Source organism: Thunnus albacares, chromosome 12 (assembly GCF_914725855.1).
Source record: "Thunnus albacares chromosome 12, fThuAlb1.1, whole genome shotgun sequence".
Classification (NCBI taxonomy): Eukaryota; Metazoa; Chordata; class Actinopteri; order Scombriformes; family Scombridae; genus Thunnus; species Thunnus albacares.
The window spans coordinates 18,607,713-18,623,720 of record NC_058117.1 but is presented as its reverse complement, the minus strand read 5'-3'; the positions used below and the strand labels follow the sequence as shown (position 1 = coordinate 18,623,720).

At 37.9% G+C, this 16,008-nt stretch overlaps 2 protein-coding genes across 4 annotated transcripts; both read right to left on the bottom strand.

The window, feature by feature from the left end:
- Nucleotides 1–276: 276 nt before the first annotated feature.
- On the bottom strand, nucleotides 277–8,926 carry ccdc13 (coiled-coil domain containing 13). Of its 3 annotated transcripts, XM_044369480.1 has the most exons (14): nucleotides 8,782–8,923; nucleotides 8,159–8,343; nucleotides 7,871–8,019; nucleotides 7,635–7,777; nucleotides 7,451–7,534; nucleotides 7,230–7,343; nucleotides 7,030–7,134; nucleotides 6,730–6,894; nucleotides 6,462–6,638; nucleotides 5,577–5,786; nucleotides 5,319–5,419; nucleotides 4,967–5,029; nucleotides 4,727–4,858; nucleotides 277–3,584 (listed from the first exon to the last, which is right to left on the bottom strand). In XM_044369480.1, the coding sequence occupies exons 2-14, from the start codon at nucleotides 8,338–8,340 to the stop codon at nucleotides 3,476–3,478; spliced, it is 1,734 nt and encodes a 577-aa protein (XP_044225415.1). In that variant the 5' UTR covers nucleotides 8,341–8,343; nucleotides 8,782–8,923; the 3' UTR covers nucleotides 277–3,475. The 3 variants fall into 3 exon arrangements, with proteins under 3 accessions (XP_044225415.1, XP_044225416.1, XP_044225417.1); XM_044369481.1 differs by lacking the exon at nucleotides 4,967–5,029 and having other exon boundaries at nucleotides 3,248–3,584; nucleotides 8,782–8,921; XM_044369482.1 differs by lacking the exons at nucleotides 7,230–7,343; nucleotides 7,451–7,534 and having other exon boundaries at nucleotides 3,248–3,584; nucleotides 8,782–8,926.
- Nucleotides 8,927–10,730: 1,804 nt separating this feature from the next.
- higd1a (HIG1 hypoxia inducible domain family, member 1A) lies at nucleotides 10,731–13,918 on the bottom strand. The gene is made up of 4 exons (XM_044368860.1): nucleotides 13,764–13,918; nucleotides 13,305–13,379; nucleotides 12,929–13,063; nucleotides 10,731–12,673 (listed from the first exon to the last, which is right to left on the bottom strand). Exons 2-4 carry the CDS (start codon nucleotides 13,372–13,374, stop codon nucleotides 12,600–12,602), a joined length of 279 nt encoding a protein of 92 aa, XP_044224795.1. The 5' UTR covers nucleotides 13,375–13,379; nucleotides 13,764–13,918; the 3' UTR covers nucleotides 10,731–12,599.
- Between the last annotated feature and the right edge of the window lie 2,090 nt (nucleotides 13,919–16,008).

Below are 16,008 nucleotides of genomic sequence, written 5' to 3'. Positions count from 1 at the left end.
GAAAGGAGTCATTCAAACCTGGAATGACAAATAGGTGAGGCTGTTTACGTATGCTGTGTTTACATAAGTTTGTGTTTGGTTTGGTGGGTTATTGGGCATTTTGGAATAAATCTACACCTTTCTGCGTAATACAGCTTCATAAAACAATATTAAAATTGTTTAGTGAAATGTAATTTATTTGAAAGTGATGATACTCTTTAATGACTGAAGTCAACAGGAGAAGTCATATTAATCTATGACAACATAGGTTTGTAACTGAAATGATACAGTGGAATGAGTATTCAACAGCAATAAGCTTTATTTAAAAGCCAAAAACTGGTAATATTGGCCTCATTCCTATCAAGCACCACAAGTACAAGATAAAAAGCTTTAGACTGCGGTTTTGAGAAATGATTCTACATGTTTGCAAACATTGACTTCATTTTTTATATCAAGTTGTGTTGTGCAGATTTAAAAAACAACCAAACTAAAAATTTATTAGGCTAAGTTAAACATTTTCCCTGGACTCGGATGCAGTAAGGGACCATGACAAGTATTTGCTCCATCAACACCCTTTCTGACGCACATTGCTACATTTGATACATATTTGGCAATCCTGTAGGGCATGTGGTCATAAGGCATATGGTATCTCTTCTGTTCCTCCAATGACACATCTCAACAGTGAGTGGTTACCTCCGCTACATTAAAGGGTGCCTCACCTTCTATCCAGGAGGTATTCAACACAGGCTGTTTTTTGTTTCTCTGCGCATAAAGGATTTCTTCATCACGTCCAAACTCTGATATTTTTGTCTTGTGGCACTTTCTCGCTCAGTCCAATGGGGACCTGCCAATCTCCCACAGGGTCCTGGAAGAAATAGTGCGGTATTTGAAGCAGCACACTAACTCAGCCATGGTTTTAAATTAAGCGTGATGTGGAGGGGGGGTTCTGCTGAAATCCTTTTGGCTACATCGGAAGAAAATAACTCAGATGTTAGTATGAATGTGGGAGCCACTCCCACCAGGCTACGCATAACCAGACAACCTTTGGATTAAGGAGCTAAGATCACATACTGTACATACATGTGACATGCTCTGGGGAATGCATGGAGGACTACAGTGGGAGTTTGTGCAGCTTGAGTCCGCATTCATTTTCAACCACTATTCCCACACAGCTGGTTTCAAGTCAGAAATGATTAGCAGTAATATTTAAAAGGAATATTAAAGCTTTTGGGAGCTTAACTGGGGTGTTTACTATTTGGATTGGCTTGTCACACATTTATGTACAACCATCTGGGGCCAAAAAAAACAAAGAACTCTAGGAAAGTCATAGTCATGAAGGTAAACAATGTGTTGAAAACGTCTGATGAAGGTTTGGCTCCCTCTCATTGATTGGATTAGATGTTTCATTTGCTTACACAAATGCTTAAAAAATAGACATTGTTGCTCTCTATACCTGCAATGCACTTAAGGTTGCCAGCGGTGGAAAAGATATATGTTGACTTAATAAAATGTGACAGTGACATTTATAAAACAGCAAGCATACAAGATATGAAACCATGGGGAGACATCCTATCAGCATCAAGGAACACTTGTCTGATGCCTTTGAGTTAAAAGCTCTGCTACTCAAGGTATACTCAAATGGTTAAACTCAAAAGATTTAACGCACAAAGGAACCCATCGTAAAATGTTTTTGAGGATTCAAATGTAGAAAAAGACCATGGTCTGTATGATGTTTGTGTGGCAGAGGAGGAGAGCCTGTTTCCTGCAGGCTGCTGTTTGTCACATGTGACAGAAGAAGGTAGGGCTCAGCTGGACGTGAGGTTATGCAGGGACCAGCCAGTTCCCCTGGTTAGTGTCTTGTCTGGGCTGTCACAGACCCTGCAGGAAAACATGCTTGACTTGTCTCATCACGTCACCGTTGAGCTGCCGGTCATGGTGGAGAGTGCTATTCAGCAATGCCCTCAGCGCCTCTGTTTCCTCCAGCTGAATGACCAGCCAGGAGACAACATACAAGAGCAACACTAACATCTCTGCACAGCCCAAACATGAGGAGTAGAATTAGCACTGTCCCTTGGCAGTGTGTCCATTGTCGTGCATCATTATTTCTTTCTGGTGTAAATTCACTATTTTAAATTTGATAGATGGAAAAATAGAAATCTCGCTTTTTAGGACCAGGTCAAACCATCCACACAGTTTCCTCAATATTAGAAATGGCAACAGAGTTGTTGGAGCGTGTATTCAGTTTGTCTACAGACAGCTCCGGTTGCTTTAAGACTCCTGCCAACCTGCTAGTGAGGGACACTGCTCCTTAGTCATGATAGCCACAAGCGAAACAGAAAAGGTAGAAAAATGAGTCATAATGAGACTTTTCCACTAGGTAGCTCTGTGCATTTGGCCGTGATCATGTGCCGTACAATTTAGTAGAGGGCCAGCTGCTGGCGGCCATAGCGGCTAGGCTAGTGGTTTCTAAAAGTTTAAAAAAGTTTTGTGGCCACATAGCAACTGCTTTCACTTCACAATTATCACCACAGTACCATAATGATCCGTGTGCATTTTGACTGCCTACAGGGGATACATTTTATCTGATAAGAAAGCAGCAATTGGGCCCAATATGGCAACATTTATTGGGTGTAAAATTTTCCACCCAGATCCACTTATTTTTCAGCGTGTGGTGTCAACCAATCAAGGGCCACCAGGAAAAGCCAAACATATCACCATCAATGTATTATAAGAGCTGGATACCAGACCGAAAATGGCGCCTATTCAGTCCAATAACAATTGCTCAACTGGCGCATACGCCAAAAAGGTTTCTAGCCTCTGGGTTTACTTCTGGGGGTATGCGGCCCATTGAATATGTGCAGTAATGTTTCTCCTGCTGGTCCCGCCCACAAGTTCCCGCCCATAGACTTTACATTGTGGTGACGTCACATATTTTTAAATCGCTTTTCTCAGCTCAAGGAAAGTTTTACAAATATAAATCCTCCATGGATCAAAGATTCATAATACAAAGAATTATAATTGACCTTATTTACAGTTCGAGGTGTCCTGTCAACAGTTTTACAGACGTCTCTTTTACAATGGTAGTGTATGGGGAAAATGCTTTTTGGGCTGCAGGGGGATTTTTCACTACGGTACCACGAGTGGCCACTGAGAAAAATTGGCTGCAAGGCTAAGCGGCACTGCCGTATCCAGCTCTTATAATGCATCCACACATATTACACACATACGCCATCGGGTGGAGAAAAGTACGCCCTTCAGCACACAAAGATTGCAGGCAGCGCTTTTTCATTAGTCACTGCACATTTCTGTAATTATATATGATTTATATGAGAGTAACAACTAAAATTTATACACACAAACAACTATAACAATTACAATTTTTCATTATAATACGTTATTGGACCACACGCCCGTGACTGCTTGCCATTGTCACATCATGCTGTCACTGAGCCTCAGCATACCAGATCCACCCTTGCTGTTTGCACAGTACTTATTCTCAATCCAATTTTGTCCTCTCCAGCTGCTGCTCCAGGATCACTGTCCTGCAGTGCTCCTCCTGGTACTTCTGTTCTGCCTCCAAACACCTTTGGTTCATCTCTTTCTCTCTGGAAGATTGACACAAAGAAGGTATCTCATGGTTACAAATTTGTTTAAAATAATGCCATTACTCTTGATGGTGACTGTAGAGATGGATTGATGAAGCTTCAGATGGACATAGATATCTGAATAGATACATTTACTTGTTTAATTGCTTACTAATATAATAATTACACTAATAAATCTAAGTAACTGTCTATATAAATTATATAATTATTCATTTATGACATAATCAATTTTCTGATTTAGTAATGTAGTGGGATTCTAGGTAAGGGAAAGGTAGCAAGTACTACTTAAGCCTGAAGGCTGTCAAAGAAACTAAAATCTTGGTTTCAGTGCACCTGTCAGTCATGATTTTCACTAAATAAATAAATAAATAAAATGAGTTCCAAGAACTAGTGGAAACAACCCTGCAATACACAAAAAGCAGTAAGAACTGTCCATGGCCTTGAAACGGGCACGCACAATGGACTATGAATCAGTGCTCTAGTGTAACATTCCCTCATATCATATTAGGAAAAGGTCATTCTGAAAAATATGAAAAATAACATTTCATTTCATTGCAGTTTAATTGCTCCCCATGTGAGTTATTTAACCGTTGTGTACTTGCCAAGCCAAAACAATCTCTCAGTGGATAGACATTACCACCAAGGGTGCATGCTGTAATGCTTTTGTTGTGGCAGTCTTTCACGAGCAGCTGACATTTTATTATATTAGAATAGCATAAGTGTTTATGATGGCAAAGGTACTCTAACATCGGATAATTTTGACAAAAACAATCTTTGACAAATACAAGAGCCAGCAACAGTAACATGATGATGCTGTTTCTGATCTAGCTGTGACTGTTAGCTTTGCAATGTCAGCCTCTATCATCAGTGAGAAAAGTAACAGAATGAAAAAGTTCTTACTTTTGGGGACTTTTAATGGCAACTCACTTTTTTGTTGTTGTGGGAGTTTGTTTGAATCAATGTAAATTGAATTGTTTTAAAGCTACAGATGAAGTGGTATTTTTAGATCTATGTTTCTCTACAAACAGCATGACCACCAACAGCAGAAAATGCAGAGAAATAAATTGGAGAAAAAATGTGTTCAACAGAAAAAAATTGGGAGATAATTAAAAAAAAACAACTATGTCTACAGAAGGAATTACTTTGCCTGTAGGATGTTAACTTGTTTGAGGAGTCTGTCCTTCTCCATGCAGAAGTTTTTATATTCATTACACTGGGTCATCAGTGAGCTCACATCAGCTAAACATTGTGGACATTTTGAAGAACTTTGACCTCTGCGAACAGAAGGATAAAACATGAACATTTTAGCTCATAATTCATTGGCACATAATTGATATGTATGACACAGGAACAGGTCTAAATACAGCTTTATGTCTACTTACTTGAATTCTATACTACTTCCCACAGCAGGAAGCACCAGTTTATGACCAAATTTAGAAACAGAACTAGAAAGGAGTTGACATACAGTCATATTAACGGAAATCCCTGCAGAATACACTGAAAAAACCATGAGACATCAAACAAAATCAATAATGTCATTGCAGAAAGCCCCACATTAGCCAGATTGAATTATTAACCCTTATTCTGCCATAGAATTCAGTCACACTGTAACAGTTGACTCAGGATACTAGTGTTAGATTTGTTTAAGATGTAAATAGAGGATCAGAAGTTTTAATGAGTAATCCCATTAAAATAAGTATGATCCTTTATCATGATTACTAATAGCATGCGTACCTTGAAGATGTTATTCTTTTGGCAATGTCTCCCTCTTCAGGGGACAATCCTGAACTGCAAATTGTTGTGTTGAAGCTGATCTGTCTTTCCATGCCCTGTCCCTGTAAAATGTTGTAAACACACTTTCAATGGCTTGGCAGATTTTTGCGCTAATATTTTGGAATCTTTGAACTAAACTTTTCCAGGAGGTAAAATACAATTTTATGTTTGCTGAGGTGCTTTTAGATATTGGTCCCATTATTTGTTTATTTTTTTTACCTTGACTGAGAGCTGCTGGATTTCCTCCTCTAGTTCTTTGATCTTGGCCTCTTTGTCAGCAACCATCTGGTTAAGCCTCTGGATGAGATTGTTGTGTATTGAAGGCTCACTGCTCAGCTGCTCTACGTGGCTCGACTGGGTCTTCTTGCTCAGTACATTCTGCTGTTGGCTGAGCCGTGTGAGCAACTCCTGCATCTGGGTCTGCTGCTTCTGCCAGAGGCACATGAGGTGAGGAGCAGGTAATGTTGAGAATAATGTGGTAAATCATGGGCTCATCCCAGATGATCCCTCTTCTTTCAGTACGTATTTATGTGGATTATATTAACTTGTAAATTTGATGTGAAATCCCTGATTATTTTGGTTTTGGTTTTGTTGGTTATTTGGTCTGCGTAACAAGAACTGAATTGTATAATAAAACACAGTTAAAATTTAAAGACTCTTCATGCCTTTCATGGAGCATTTTGCTCCAAAACCACAAATTGTCAGATGGGCTTTAATCATGTTACGCATTCAACCATGTTTAGCTCATTAACAAAGCTAATATATTCCTGCTGTTATATAAAACCCTGTCACTCCAATTTCAGCAATTTAAATGCTCGTCTGTGGCTTACAAAATTCCATGATTATTTGAACTTCTAAACACCTGTCGTACACCCAGAGAGTAAACCCAAGTTGGCAGGCTGGTCAACCAACATGTATGCTTTTCTAATTGCAGAAAAGATGATTCACAGGAAAAAAAGGTTTTAAGATAATACTTGATATGTAATCAAATATATTATATAATCCTTACAAAACCTAATCTTTTTGTAAATGTAATGTACTACAGTTTTTGTGTGTGCACATAATAGCAAATACACCAAGTATATCACTTATCTAATGCCTTACCAGCAGAGCATCCACAAGCTCATCATCATGTTTACCCTTCTCCAGTAAAGTGGAGACCTGGACCTTCAGAGTTTTTATTTCAGCAGACAGCGATTTGTTCCTGGCTTTAGATGATTCCAGCTTTTTCTTCACATCCTCATGGTCTTTCAGGAGGGCTTCATAGTCCGCTGAGATCCTCTGTGCAGTTATGGAAAGAGAGCAAGGCCTTTGTACAGTAACAAATTCACATTTAAATTAAATAACATGGTAATAATAAACATATACACACCTCAAAAGCCTCTCTCTTCTCCTTCTCAATGGTGCGAATGTAGCTGAGGTTCCTGTCTTGAGGAGGGGTTTTCTGAAGGCCCAGAAACTCTTCCTCTACACTCAGGACACTTGATTGTCTCCGCTGAGCCGACTGGTTCAGCAGCTGCTGCTCAAGGTCCCGTACCTGTAGCATAAGTTTTGTTCTTATTTTGTATTTATTCTGCTTCAAAAGCTCTTCTTTTTCTTCTTCTTCTATTATCCTTGATTCTGTTCAAGTGTTTGTTTTATGTCTGTCAGTAATGCAGTAATTTCAGCTTACCCTTGTCTGAAGAGCTAGTATCTGCTGAGAGCGACCCCTAAAGCTCCCTGGACTGCTTAATAATTGCTGAAGGTTGACCTCCTCCCCAACCTCACAGATTAAAACCTGCATCAGAGAGCGACATTTACATGAAGGTAACAGTTCATATTTTTGAATTAATGATTAGTCATATGACCAGGTAAAAAAGATTGCACTATTACCCTCTGAGCAACTTTCAACTCCTGTTTGACAGACTGAACCTGGTTGCGATACTCAATCACTTTCAGCTGGGCAGCAGCTAATTTCTCCTGTAGAGATTTCACCACAGGATTTCCCTGTTTTTGTAAACAAATTATGAATGAGTCTGATTGAATTGCCCCCATTAAAGTTAGGAAGTCCACATGAAAATATAATTTGGGTCAATTTTCACATTAAAAATTACATCACTGTCTTCAGATGACCTCCTGTCCTGTGACTTTGTATTGATCTTTTGTCCCGATGGAGAGTGTACAAGAGCAGTCTGCAACTATAGAAAAAAGCAATTTTTCATTCATTTATTCTCTATGTAATAAATTAAACAAATCCAATTAAGTGACATCTATATTCATAACTCAAAATGTTGTTACCTCTTTCTCAAGCTCTTTGATTCTGTTGCTGTTTTGCTTGGATTTAATCTTTCCTCGCTCAATTTCAGCCATCAGCTCTCTATTCTTCTTGGACAACTCAACAATCTTGGTGGCTGCTACATCCCCTGCTAAACGCGATGTGCCTAAACAAGGATGAGTGGATAAATCATGAAGAAGCTGTGACGTACCTATAACATCACAGTTATGTAAAATAAGTGGCAATTATGTTATCATACCTGCCAAGGCCAGTCTTTCTTCTTCTCTTTTCTTCTTCAGGTGTTTAATTTCAAAATCTTTCTCACTCAAAAGTTTGAAGAGCCGACCATTTTCATCTTTTAGCTCCCTCAGCTGGTCCAGCAAAGTTTGATTCTCATTTTGTAGTAGTCTATATTGAGGCGATTAAAATGAATAATAAATAGGTGAGGGGTTGATTGCAATTTCAGAGCGTAATAGTCACATACATTAAGGCACCACTGTGGAGAACAGCTTTGGTAAACATTTAATTAAGCCTCTGTAAGACTCACCTTTCTTTAAGATTGTCTGCCTGAACACCTTGCTTAGATAGATCCAAATCATCCTGGGCAACACTGGCATTAAGTTTATCTGGTTGTGTCTCCTTTTTCCTGTCCTGTTTTTTCTTCTCCTGCTGTTTTTGTAGAGCTTGGAACTGTAGCCGCAAGTCATTCAGTTCATCTTCACGCTCCATGATCTATGATTCATATCATAAGAAGAAACTTATAAAAGAGGGAAATTACATCAAAAATGAATACTGTAAAATACTACTAATTCAAATTGTGTGGGACTTTATGTGGCAGTTTGGTACATAGGCTTTAGTTTTTTTTACACTCAACCTAACGTAGGTGTTTGTTTTAGCTGAATGAGAATAACTATTACTTCCTTCCCACCTTGGTCATCTTATGTGCATTGATAATGATTGTTTTTCTTTTTCTGGGAGACAAAATATAAATATTTGGATTAAATATTGCATGAAAGCTCAAGTGATCCCTTAATTCATGTAATGCTATTTGCAAAGTTGCTTACGTGACTAGCAACGAGCAAGATAACGTTGTTTAGTGTCACCTTAATTAAACAGCTTCCTTTCAAAGTTGCATATAAGTAAAGCTTGTATAAAAGGAAAACAACTCACGTATCATTTATCCAAGTACCGCCCTTGCAAACAAATCAGAGGCTGTTTTGCACTGCATCATTTTGTGTGGTAGATGAAGAATCTAGCAGCGTCCTCATTGATTGCGAATGTATCCAGGCAACGGCGCTCAAGAGACTTAGAACAAAATCTCGCGGGAGCACGGATGTAGTCATGGGAACAAGAAGAAGCTAACCTAGTTTCTGTGCTAGTCATTTCTCAATGTCCATTTTGTCAAATTTGTCAGTTTTTCAGTTGACAGTCATATTTATTTAAAGAACCAGAGGCCTGCAAGTGTTCTGTCAATCGTTGCGAATCTAAAGGAGGCAGGAAATTAGGAGGAAAGACAACATTTACATAATTTGGATATGATTTACATTACAGTAACATTAGAGATAAAATGTTTTTTTTGTTTGTTTGTTTTTTCTTTTGGCCGAATTAGGTTACCTCAATAATAACTTTATTTTATAATAACTTTATTTTATAATAAATTTATTTATATAGCACATTTTTAAAAAAGTTTACAAAGTGCTTTGACATACAAATTTTGTCTCGAGAGAAGACTATAAGATGGTAAAAAGATCACATAAAAGCAAATGGGCTTTGAAAAGTGATTTAAAAGAAGTCACTGACTCTGCCTTGTTTCAAGGCAAAAAGTGTTTGAAAACTTGCTCTAGCAGTGAAGTGTGAGTTGTAGCCTTATTTTTCCAAAAGTAATTGGCTATTGTTTTACAGGCTGTGGAGAACTGCTATATTTCAATCCATGTTGCCTTTAACTCCATTATGTTATTAGTAAATAACCACAGGGCATATGTTCAAACTGCTTTTGTTACACAACCCAGGTAAAAAGGCAAGAAACTCTTGCCAAATAGGATTTGGATGAACCTGCAACTGCTGTTTCCCCACCTGAGAAAAATCTCAAAGTGTTTTATCAACTGTTTATCAAAATTGAAAATAAATTTTGAGATTTTTATCAGGTGGAGGAATAGCAGCTCCAGGTTACTCCAATCCATGTTTAAAACACCCATCTATATACACTATGTTCTTTGTTATAATAAAATCTAGAGACAGACAGGTGAAATACAATTTCTCATTTGATAGTGAATCCCCTAGAAGCTTCACAAGTAACCAACCCAAATCATCCCTTAGCCCAAGTTTGGAGGTAAGAGAACCCTTAAAGATATTGATTTGATACCTATAATTGTGTGTACAGTGTTGTAAGGAGTGATGACAGTGGAACAACAAAATTATTCCTCTGATGTGATGATGAGATATGTGACATCTGTGGTTCCATTTCTGTAGTTCAAAGTGTAAAGTGATACATAGCAATTGCATAATATTTACAAGATCTTAGTTCACTGATCTCCATAGTGAGTAATACTTATCATCATAGGAGTTCCAAAGTCACAATGACACAGCAAGTTAGAGCATTTTTCTGCTTTGATGTAATACCTCTCTTGTTGGTTGTTTGGGTGGAGCATTTCGCTAGAAACGCTTTCAAAGCATTAACCACTGTGATCACACAGTGAGAAAGATAAGATTTACTTGATGGGAAGGTAATGTTCAAAAATCTGTAATGGTTTTATTGGTTGGAATTTTTGGGTACCTACTGGTGCACAATGAAATGTACACTAAAAATGTCCTATTTGCCAGCAGGTACAAATAAGAGAGTCTGACTTCAAGTCGAACAAGATAATCATTTGTAGTAAAATGGACACTCAGTTAGCTCAGTGTACATCTAACAAAATGAATGCAGTCTGCAGTAAATACTGCTTTCATGAATGTTGACTGTTGTATTAGACTCCATTTGTTTTAGCTGCAACAAGTGTACTTAATAAACTGGCATTTGAGTGTATCTTGGTATACTGTGTGGCACAAAAGACTAAGCTAAAAAGTCGAAACACATTTTCAGTGCAACTTGGGTTGGTTTTAAAAATGTACACACAACAGAATTTCAGAATGACTTGACTGATCATTTTTTATTTCCAAAGGAAAAAAAGAAACATTCGAAAAATAACTATTCTGTATTTGCACACAACATTCAAAAACTAGATTTAATAACTTAACAAGGCATTTATTTAAATAGACCTATATCATACGGCTTTATGATGGTACTTAATAGGCTACTGTACAGCCTGTGAGTGAAGCTGAGTTTATTTAGCTCATACAGTGTGTCTCATGAAGACTTGTGAAGCTGCTGTTGTAATGAAACATTGGACCCCTTTCTATCAAAGCATAATGATAAAAATATGAAACAAGACTTGCCCTTAAAAAATCCATTTTGTTTAAAGCCTACTGAATGAAAATAACTGAATTCATCAGGACACCTTTATAAATTTGTGTCATGTTTAAAAAAACATGTTTTGTTTGTTGTCTTCTTTCCTTTACAGTTTTCATCTTATGGCTTACAAATCTTCTTTGTGGAACGGCTGAGACTGGTGAGTCAAAAACCATCTGTGTCCATGTTGTTTAAATAATGTGAAAGCACAGGCCTTGTCTGTGGTCCAGTACATAAGATGCCCGTAATGCACTTAGATGACCATTTCAAAAAGTGGGCTAAGGTGCAAGCATTTTTCATCAGGCAAAAATCCCTACATTAGTACATTAAATAATGTAGCTGGTGCAAGACAATAAAACAGTGACACAGAAAATGAAATGCTACCTGTCATTGGTGAATACTTTTCAAATCTAGGCTTAGCCTAGTTATAATGTTTTCATATTTTTTGCAAGATCTTCTAGTTTTTGAAATCTCACTCGCACACCTTTCAAAATCCAAGGCAACAAAACCCTATTAATAATGTCACCTGCTCACACAGATATCAAATCAACTGGGTTTACAGCCACAAACACATTAATTGGTGTCAAAACAGTTGAGATCAATATCCCTCCTCAATACAAAAGTGACAGCTCTACCCTCTGGTATATTATTTAGAAGATACTGTAGGAGGTGGGTTTTTTTTGTTTTCCTTTTTAGCACTTTATTACTGATCCCTGTGGGGAAATTAATCCTCTGCATTTGACCCATCCTATATACACACACTAGGAGCAGTGGGCAGCCGCAGTGCAGCGCCCGGGGACCAACTCCAGTTCGTTTTGCCAGTACCTTGGTCAGGGGCACTGACAGGAGTATTAACCCTATATAATGGAAAAGTAACACACACCACGGGTGGTAGTGAGGTGCTGATCACTGGAGGCAGAAAAGTGCTGCACACTCTGGCTCCATATGCATTTCTCTTTCATTCAGAGAAATATGTGGTATGAAACATAGTGGTTCTTGTCACTTAATTTGAAGAGAACTGACTAGCTGTAGTTCCTGTAACTGTTCGTTAAAAGTTTTGATTGGCTGAAGGCCTCTTGATTGCTTTTTCTCACCCTTATAGTGGAACATGATTATCTAATCACCATCAGTTGTGTTACTAGGGTGTGGACTATATAACATACCAGTGCCTGTCTCCTACTATAACTGTTGATCTAGAAGAAGGCCTGAGGGCTGAAACATCATCTACATATAAGAGAAATGCATATGGAGTCAGAGTGTGTACTTTTTTCCTACTCTCAAGGAGTATTAACCCTGACATACATGTCTTTGATAGTGGGAGGAAACTGGAGCACATGGCAGAAACCCTCGCAAACACAGGGAGAATATTCAAACTCCACACAGAAAGTAATCATTAAGTTATAACTATTCACAGTAGGGTTGAGCTGTGGAAGAGATGTGCACATACAAAAGGTATGACACATCTGTAAAAATAAAATGTTCTACACACCTTAATATGAGGCAATATTAAGGGACATAAAATATCAAGTGTATGAGTCCATGTTCACTTGTGTTGCGCTGCGTTCTGTTGTTCTCTGGGTTTTACAATGTAGTCTTTGTACATTGAATACAGGACACCTAAAAACAAAGTAGCAGAAGGAATTAAGTTATATGATGACCATAACATCTACTAAAAACAGATTTTACAATTGACAAGTAAAAATGTTGATAAGGTAGCCAAACAATATCCAGAACACAGTTTTAGTCCTAACCACTTGTGATAACCATGAATTTAAAACATGACGAGGTGAAACTCTCCAGCCTCTCAGTAAACAAGAGGTAAGTGGCATGCAACCAGGATGTAATGAAAAAATGTGACTTCAGGCTACTAACCAATAGTCATGGCTCCAACCACAAAGCCTTGGGCTGCTACACGCATGTGGATCAGGTGCAACGACATTTTTGTATCTCCACGGCTTTTCATTTTCAGCAGTCTGTATCCAACAATGGCAAAAAATCCAGCCATCCCTGAAATGAGCAAAAAGACAGATCAATTAACAGAGGCTACTAAATGAAAACAAAATAATGTAGCTTATGTTCAGGATGTAGTACTTACATTTTACAACAAAAGAGAGAAGAGAACAGTGGGGTACACTTAACAGCATACTTTCATACAAAACGAATAATTTACAACTTGAGAGTTTTAAATGGACAATTTACTACTTTTGTATTCTCGTGATGTAACCATGAGGGCACAAGATGTACTCACCCACTGGGACAAATGGATTTTCCTTTGCTTTTCGCATAAACTTGGACTCATTCTCCTCATAACTAGACATCTTGACTATAAAGGAAAGAAAAAGAAGAGAAAAGTTCATTATTAGTGTAAACTCTATGTTATTCCCGTGACATAGCATGCTAGCTCAAGTCTGTTGCTGTTCTGAGCTAATGTTAATACCGTATGAACCGCTCAGAGGTTACACATGAAGGGCAGAGGGAAGACACATCCATTTAGGCCTAAATAACTCTACATATCATACATAATGTAAAATACATCGACTTTTGTTCAATGTTGAATCACAATCTTCTGAACTGGCTGACACTTTGACCAAAGGCCAGATGAGAGAAACACCTCTGAGAGTATGCGTAGCGTTACATAAAACAAGAGTGACTTTTTTTTTTTTTACAGCTTTAACAGCAAAATTAGTCTTTAAAAGTCTCTTCATACCTGTTTAGGGACTGAGCAGCTACTCGAGTTACCAGTAAAGAGATTATCGAAATTATCCGGAAAGATTTTGTGAGTCTGTATCGTCTCAATTCACATGAATGGAGGAAGTAATGTGCCGGGTAGGATCGTGATGTAACCACCATCACACGCAGCTCTGACGTCAGGGTTATCAACATTGTGTGGTGTTCGGGGCCTGGGACAAAATGGTAAATACAGACTGCGTCACGGAAATGCTTTAAACAAGATCGAGGTTTATCAAAATGTGTCAGTATTGAAACTTAGATTTAACGTTAAGGTCCCTAGATTAGTTGATTAAAGAATACCACTTGTGTACATAAAAGCCACAACTTTTGGGTGTCCTCGGGTGAATTTGTTTAGAGGTTAAATGATGTATTTGCCTTGTTAGAAATAGTCCCAAATAAGCAGACATGAGTTGACGGGGTAAAGAAGGTGTATTATTTAAGTTGGCTAAACATTCAGTACCTGCAGTTATTACTGTGCCATAATTTGATGTTTATAGTAAATCCGATGCATCGTGAACGCAGCAAAATCAGTTGTACAATCCTCTTGCAAAAGTCAAAGATAGTGAAACAGATGTGAGGTTCTACTGCCATCCCAACAGCAGTATTCTTCGTATTTCTTACGTAATTAAAAGAAACACGCCTTTGTCGCACCGTGAGATATTTTTTCATGTCATCATGTTACAATTTTATCTGCGAATATCGCTTTTACTGTCCAGGAAACAAGGGATACTAACAACTCCTTAGCGGTCACTGTTAAACAATTCAGATCCGTCCATGGACTTGAACTGCTTCCTTCTACCACGGTGGATTAGACGTTTGTATTATTCCTCCTTAAGCCGTCCTCTGTCTGAGAAAACAGTGCCAACCATAGACTGTGTATAAAGTCTTGTAAAATGCAACATTATGATCCGCCGGCGTTTGAACGGAGGAGGAAGTAGGTGGAAGTGAAACCTCTTGCTTCATGGGGTACTCTCTGGGATGACATTAAGGTATACGTCATTGAGGCTCGTGGCGGCACGTTTCTGCAACGTGCTGCGTCCTATTCAGAGCAACGTAATAAAAACTACTGCTATGATTCTAATTTGAAGTGACTTGACTTTGTGGGCATTTGATATCTACTCTTATTAGGAGACGTTGAGCAGTGTTGGAAAGTACGTTTATTAAAGTACTATAGTATAATTTTTCAGGTTCTTTTATTTTACTTGAGTATTTCCATTGTATGCTACTTTATACTTCCACTGCATGTCAGAGGGAAATATTGTACTTTTTACAGCACTACGTTTATTTCACAGCTGTAGTAACTTCTCAGATCTGGATTTTATGAGAAACAGATTACATATTTTATATTTGTAAGTAAATTAGATCACACTGTGGAGCTCTGTTTTCACTTAGGACGTTACCTTTAAATAGTCAACACGCAACAACCCATGTGATATACCAAGACAGTTTTGTTGACATAGAAGTATTTATAATGAATGTAGAAATTCTGCATGATTATTAGTTGTACTTCTTGGTTGCAATGGAAACCAATATGGCTGGTTAAAAACTAACTTAAGAATGTTGTATTTGTTTATATGTGTTAATGTGACTTAAAATTACACCCCAAACAAGCTAAAGCAACAAACTAAATCTTTGGTATCTTATCAACAGCAACTTACCACATGTTTGTGAGAGCTTGTGTATTGTGTTCAACTTTCTTGAGAATCAAAAACAGCTTTGAAGCTGTAATGAGCCTGTGGCATTTCCTTGCAATTATGGACTGATCCCACTGATCATGCACCAGGCCCTGATGTCTGCAGAATAGAGTAGAGAGAAAAAGGAGGGAGAGCAGTTAACTAACATCACTTACCTTCCAAACAACCCTCTGAGAACAAAATTAAATATGCATATTTTATATTTATTTCCCCAATGTTGTATAGTGTTAGGTGACAACTCAAACATTACATTAGTCTTTACCTACATGGAGATAAACAATGAAAAATTTTAACTAATATCTAAACCCTAAATTACCCTTTGCATCATTTTACTTTACCTTGTGCAATGACAAGCAAATAGTACTGACATTCAAAGAACTGTTGTGCAAGACACTGACGGTTAAACAGCTCTGCATGATGCAGTGATGCTGTGACTTTAGAAAACACCCCTACCCAGTGGTGTATTTATGAATCAGTAGCAAGGTAAGATAGTGGCTGTTCAGTTTACAGAACAGAACGAAATGTGTC

What these genes read in the sequence shown, in the direction of transcription:
- ccdc13 (XM_044369480.1), bottom strand. Translation starts at nt 8,340, where the DNA reads ATGGAGCGTGAAGATGAACTGAATGACTTGCGGCTACAGTTCCAAGCT. An exon ending in TACTAGCTCTTCAGACAAGG is followed by an intron (nt 6,895 to 7,029) that starts GTAAGCTGAAAT and finishes CTTATGCTACAG; the next exon opens with GTACGGGACCTTGAGCAGCA. An exon ending in GGAAGTAGTATAGAATTCAA is followed by an intron (nt 4,859 to 4,966) that starts GTAAGTAGACAT and finishes TTCTGTTCGCAG; the next exon opens with AGGTCAAAGTTCTTCAAAAT.
- higd1a (XM_044368860.1), bottom strand. Translation starts at nt 13,374, where the DNA reads ATGTCTAGTTATGAGGAGAATGAGTCCAAGTTTATGCGAAAAGCAAAG. An exon ending in AAATCCATTTGTCCCAGTGG is followed by an intron (nt 13,064 to 13,304) that starts GTGAGTACATCT and finishes TGCTCATTTCAG; the next exon opens with GGATGGCTGGATTTTTTGCC. An exon ending in GGTTGGAGCCATGACTATTG is followed by an intron (nt 12,674 to 12,928) that starts GTTAGTAGCCTG and finishes CTTTGTTTTTAG; the next exon opens with GTGTCCTGTATTCAATGTAC.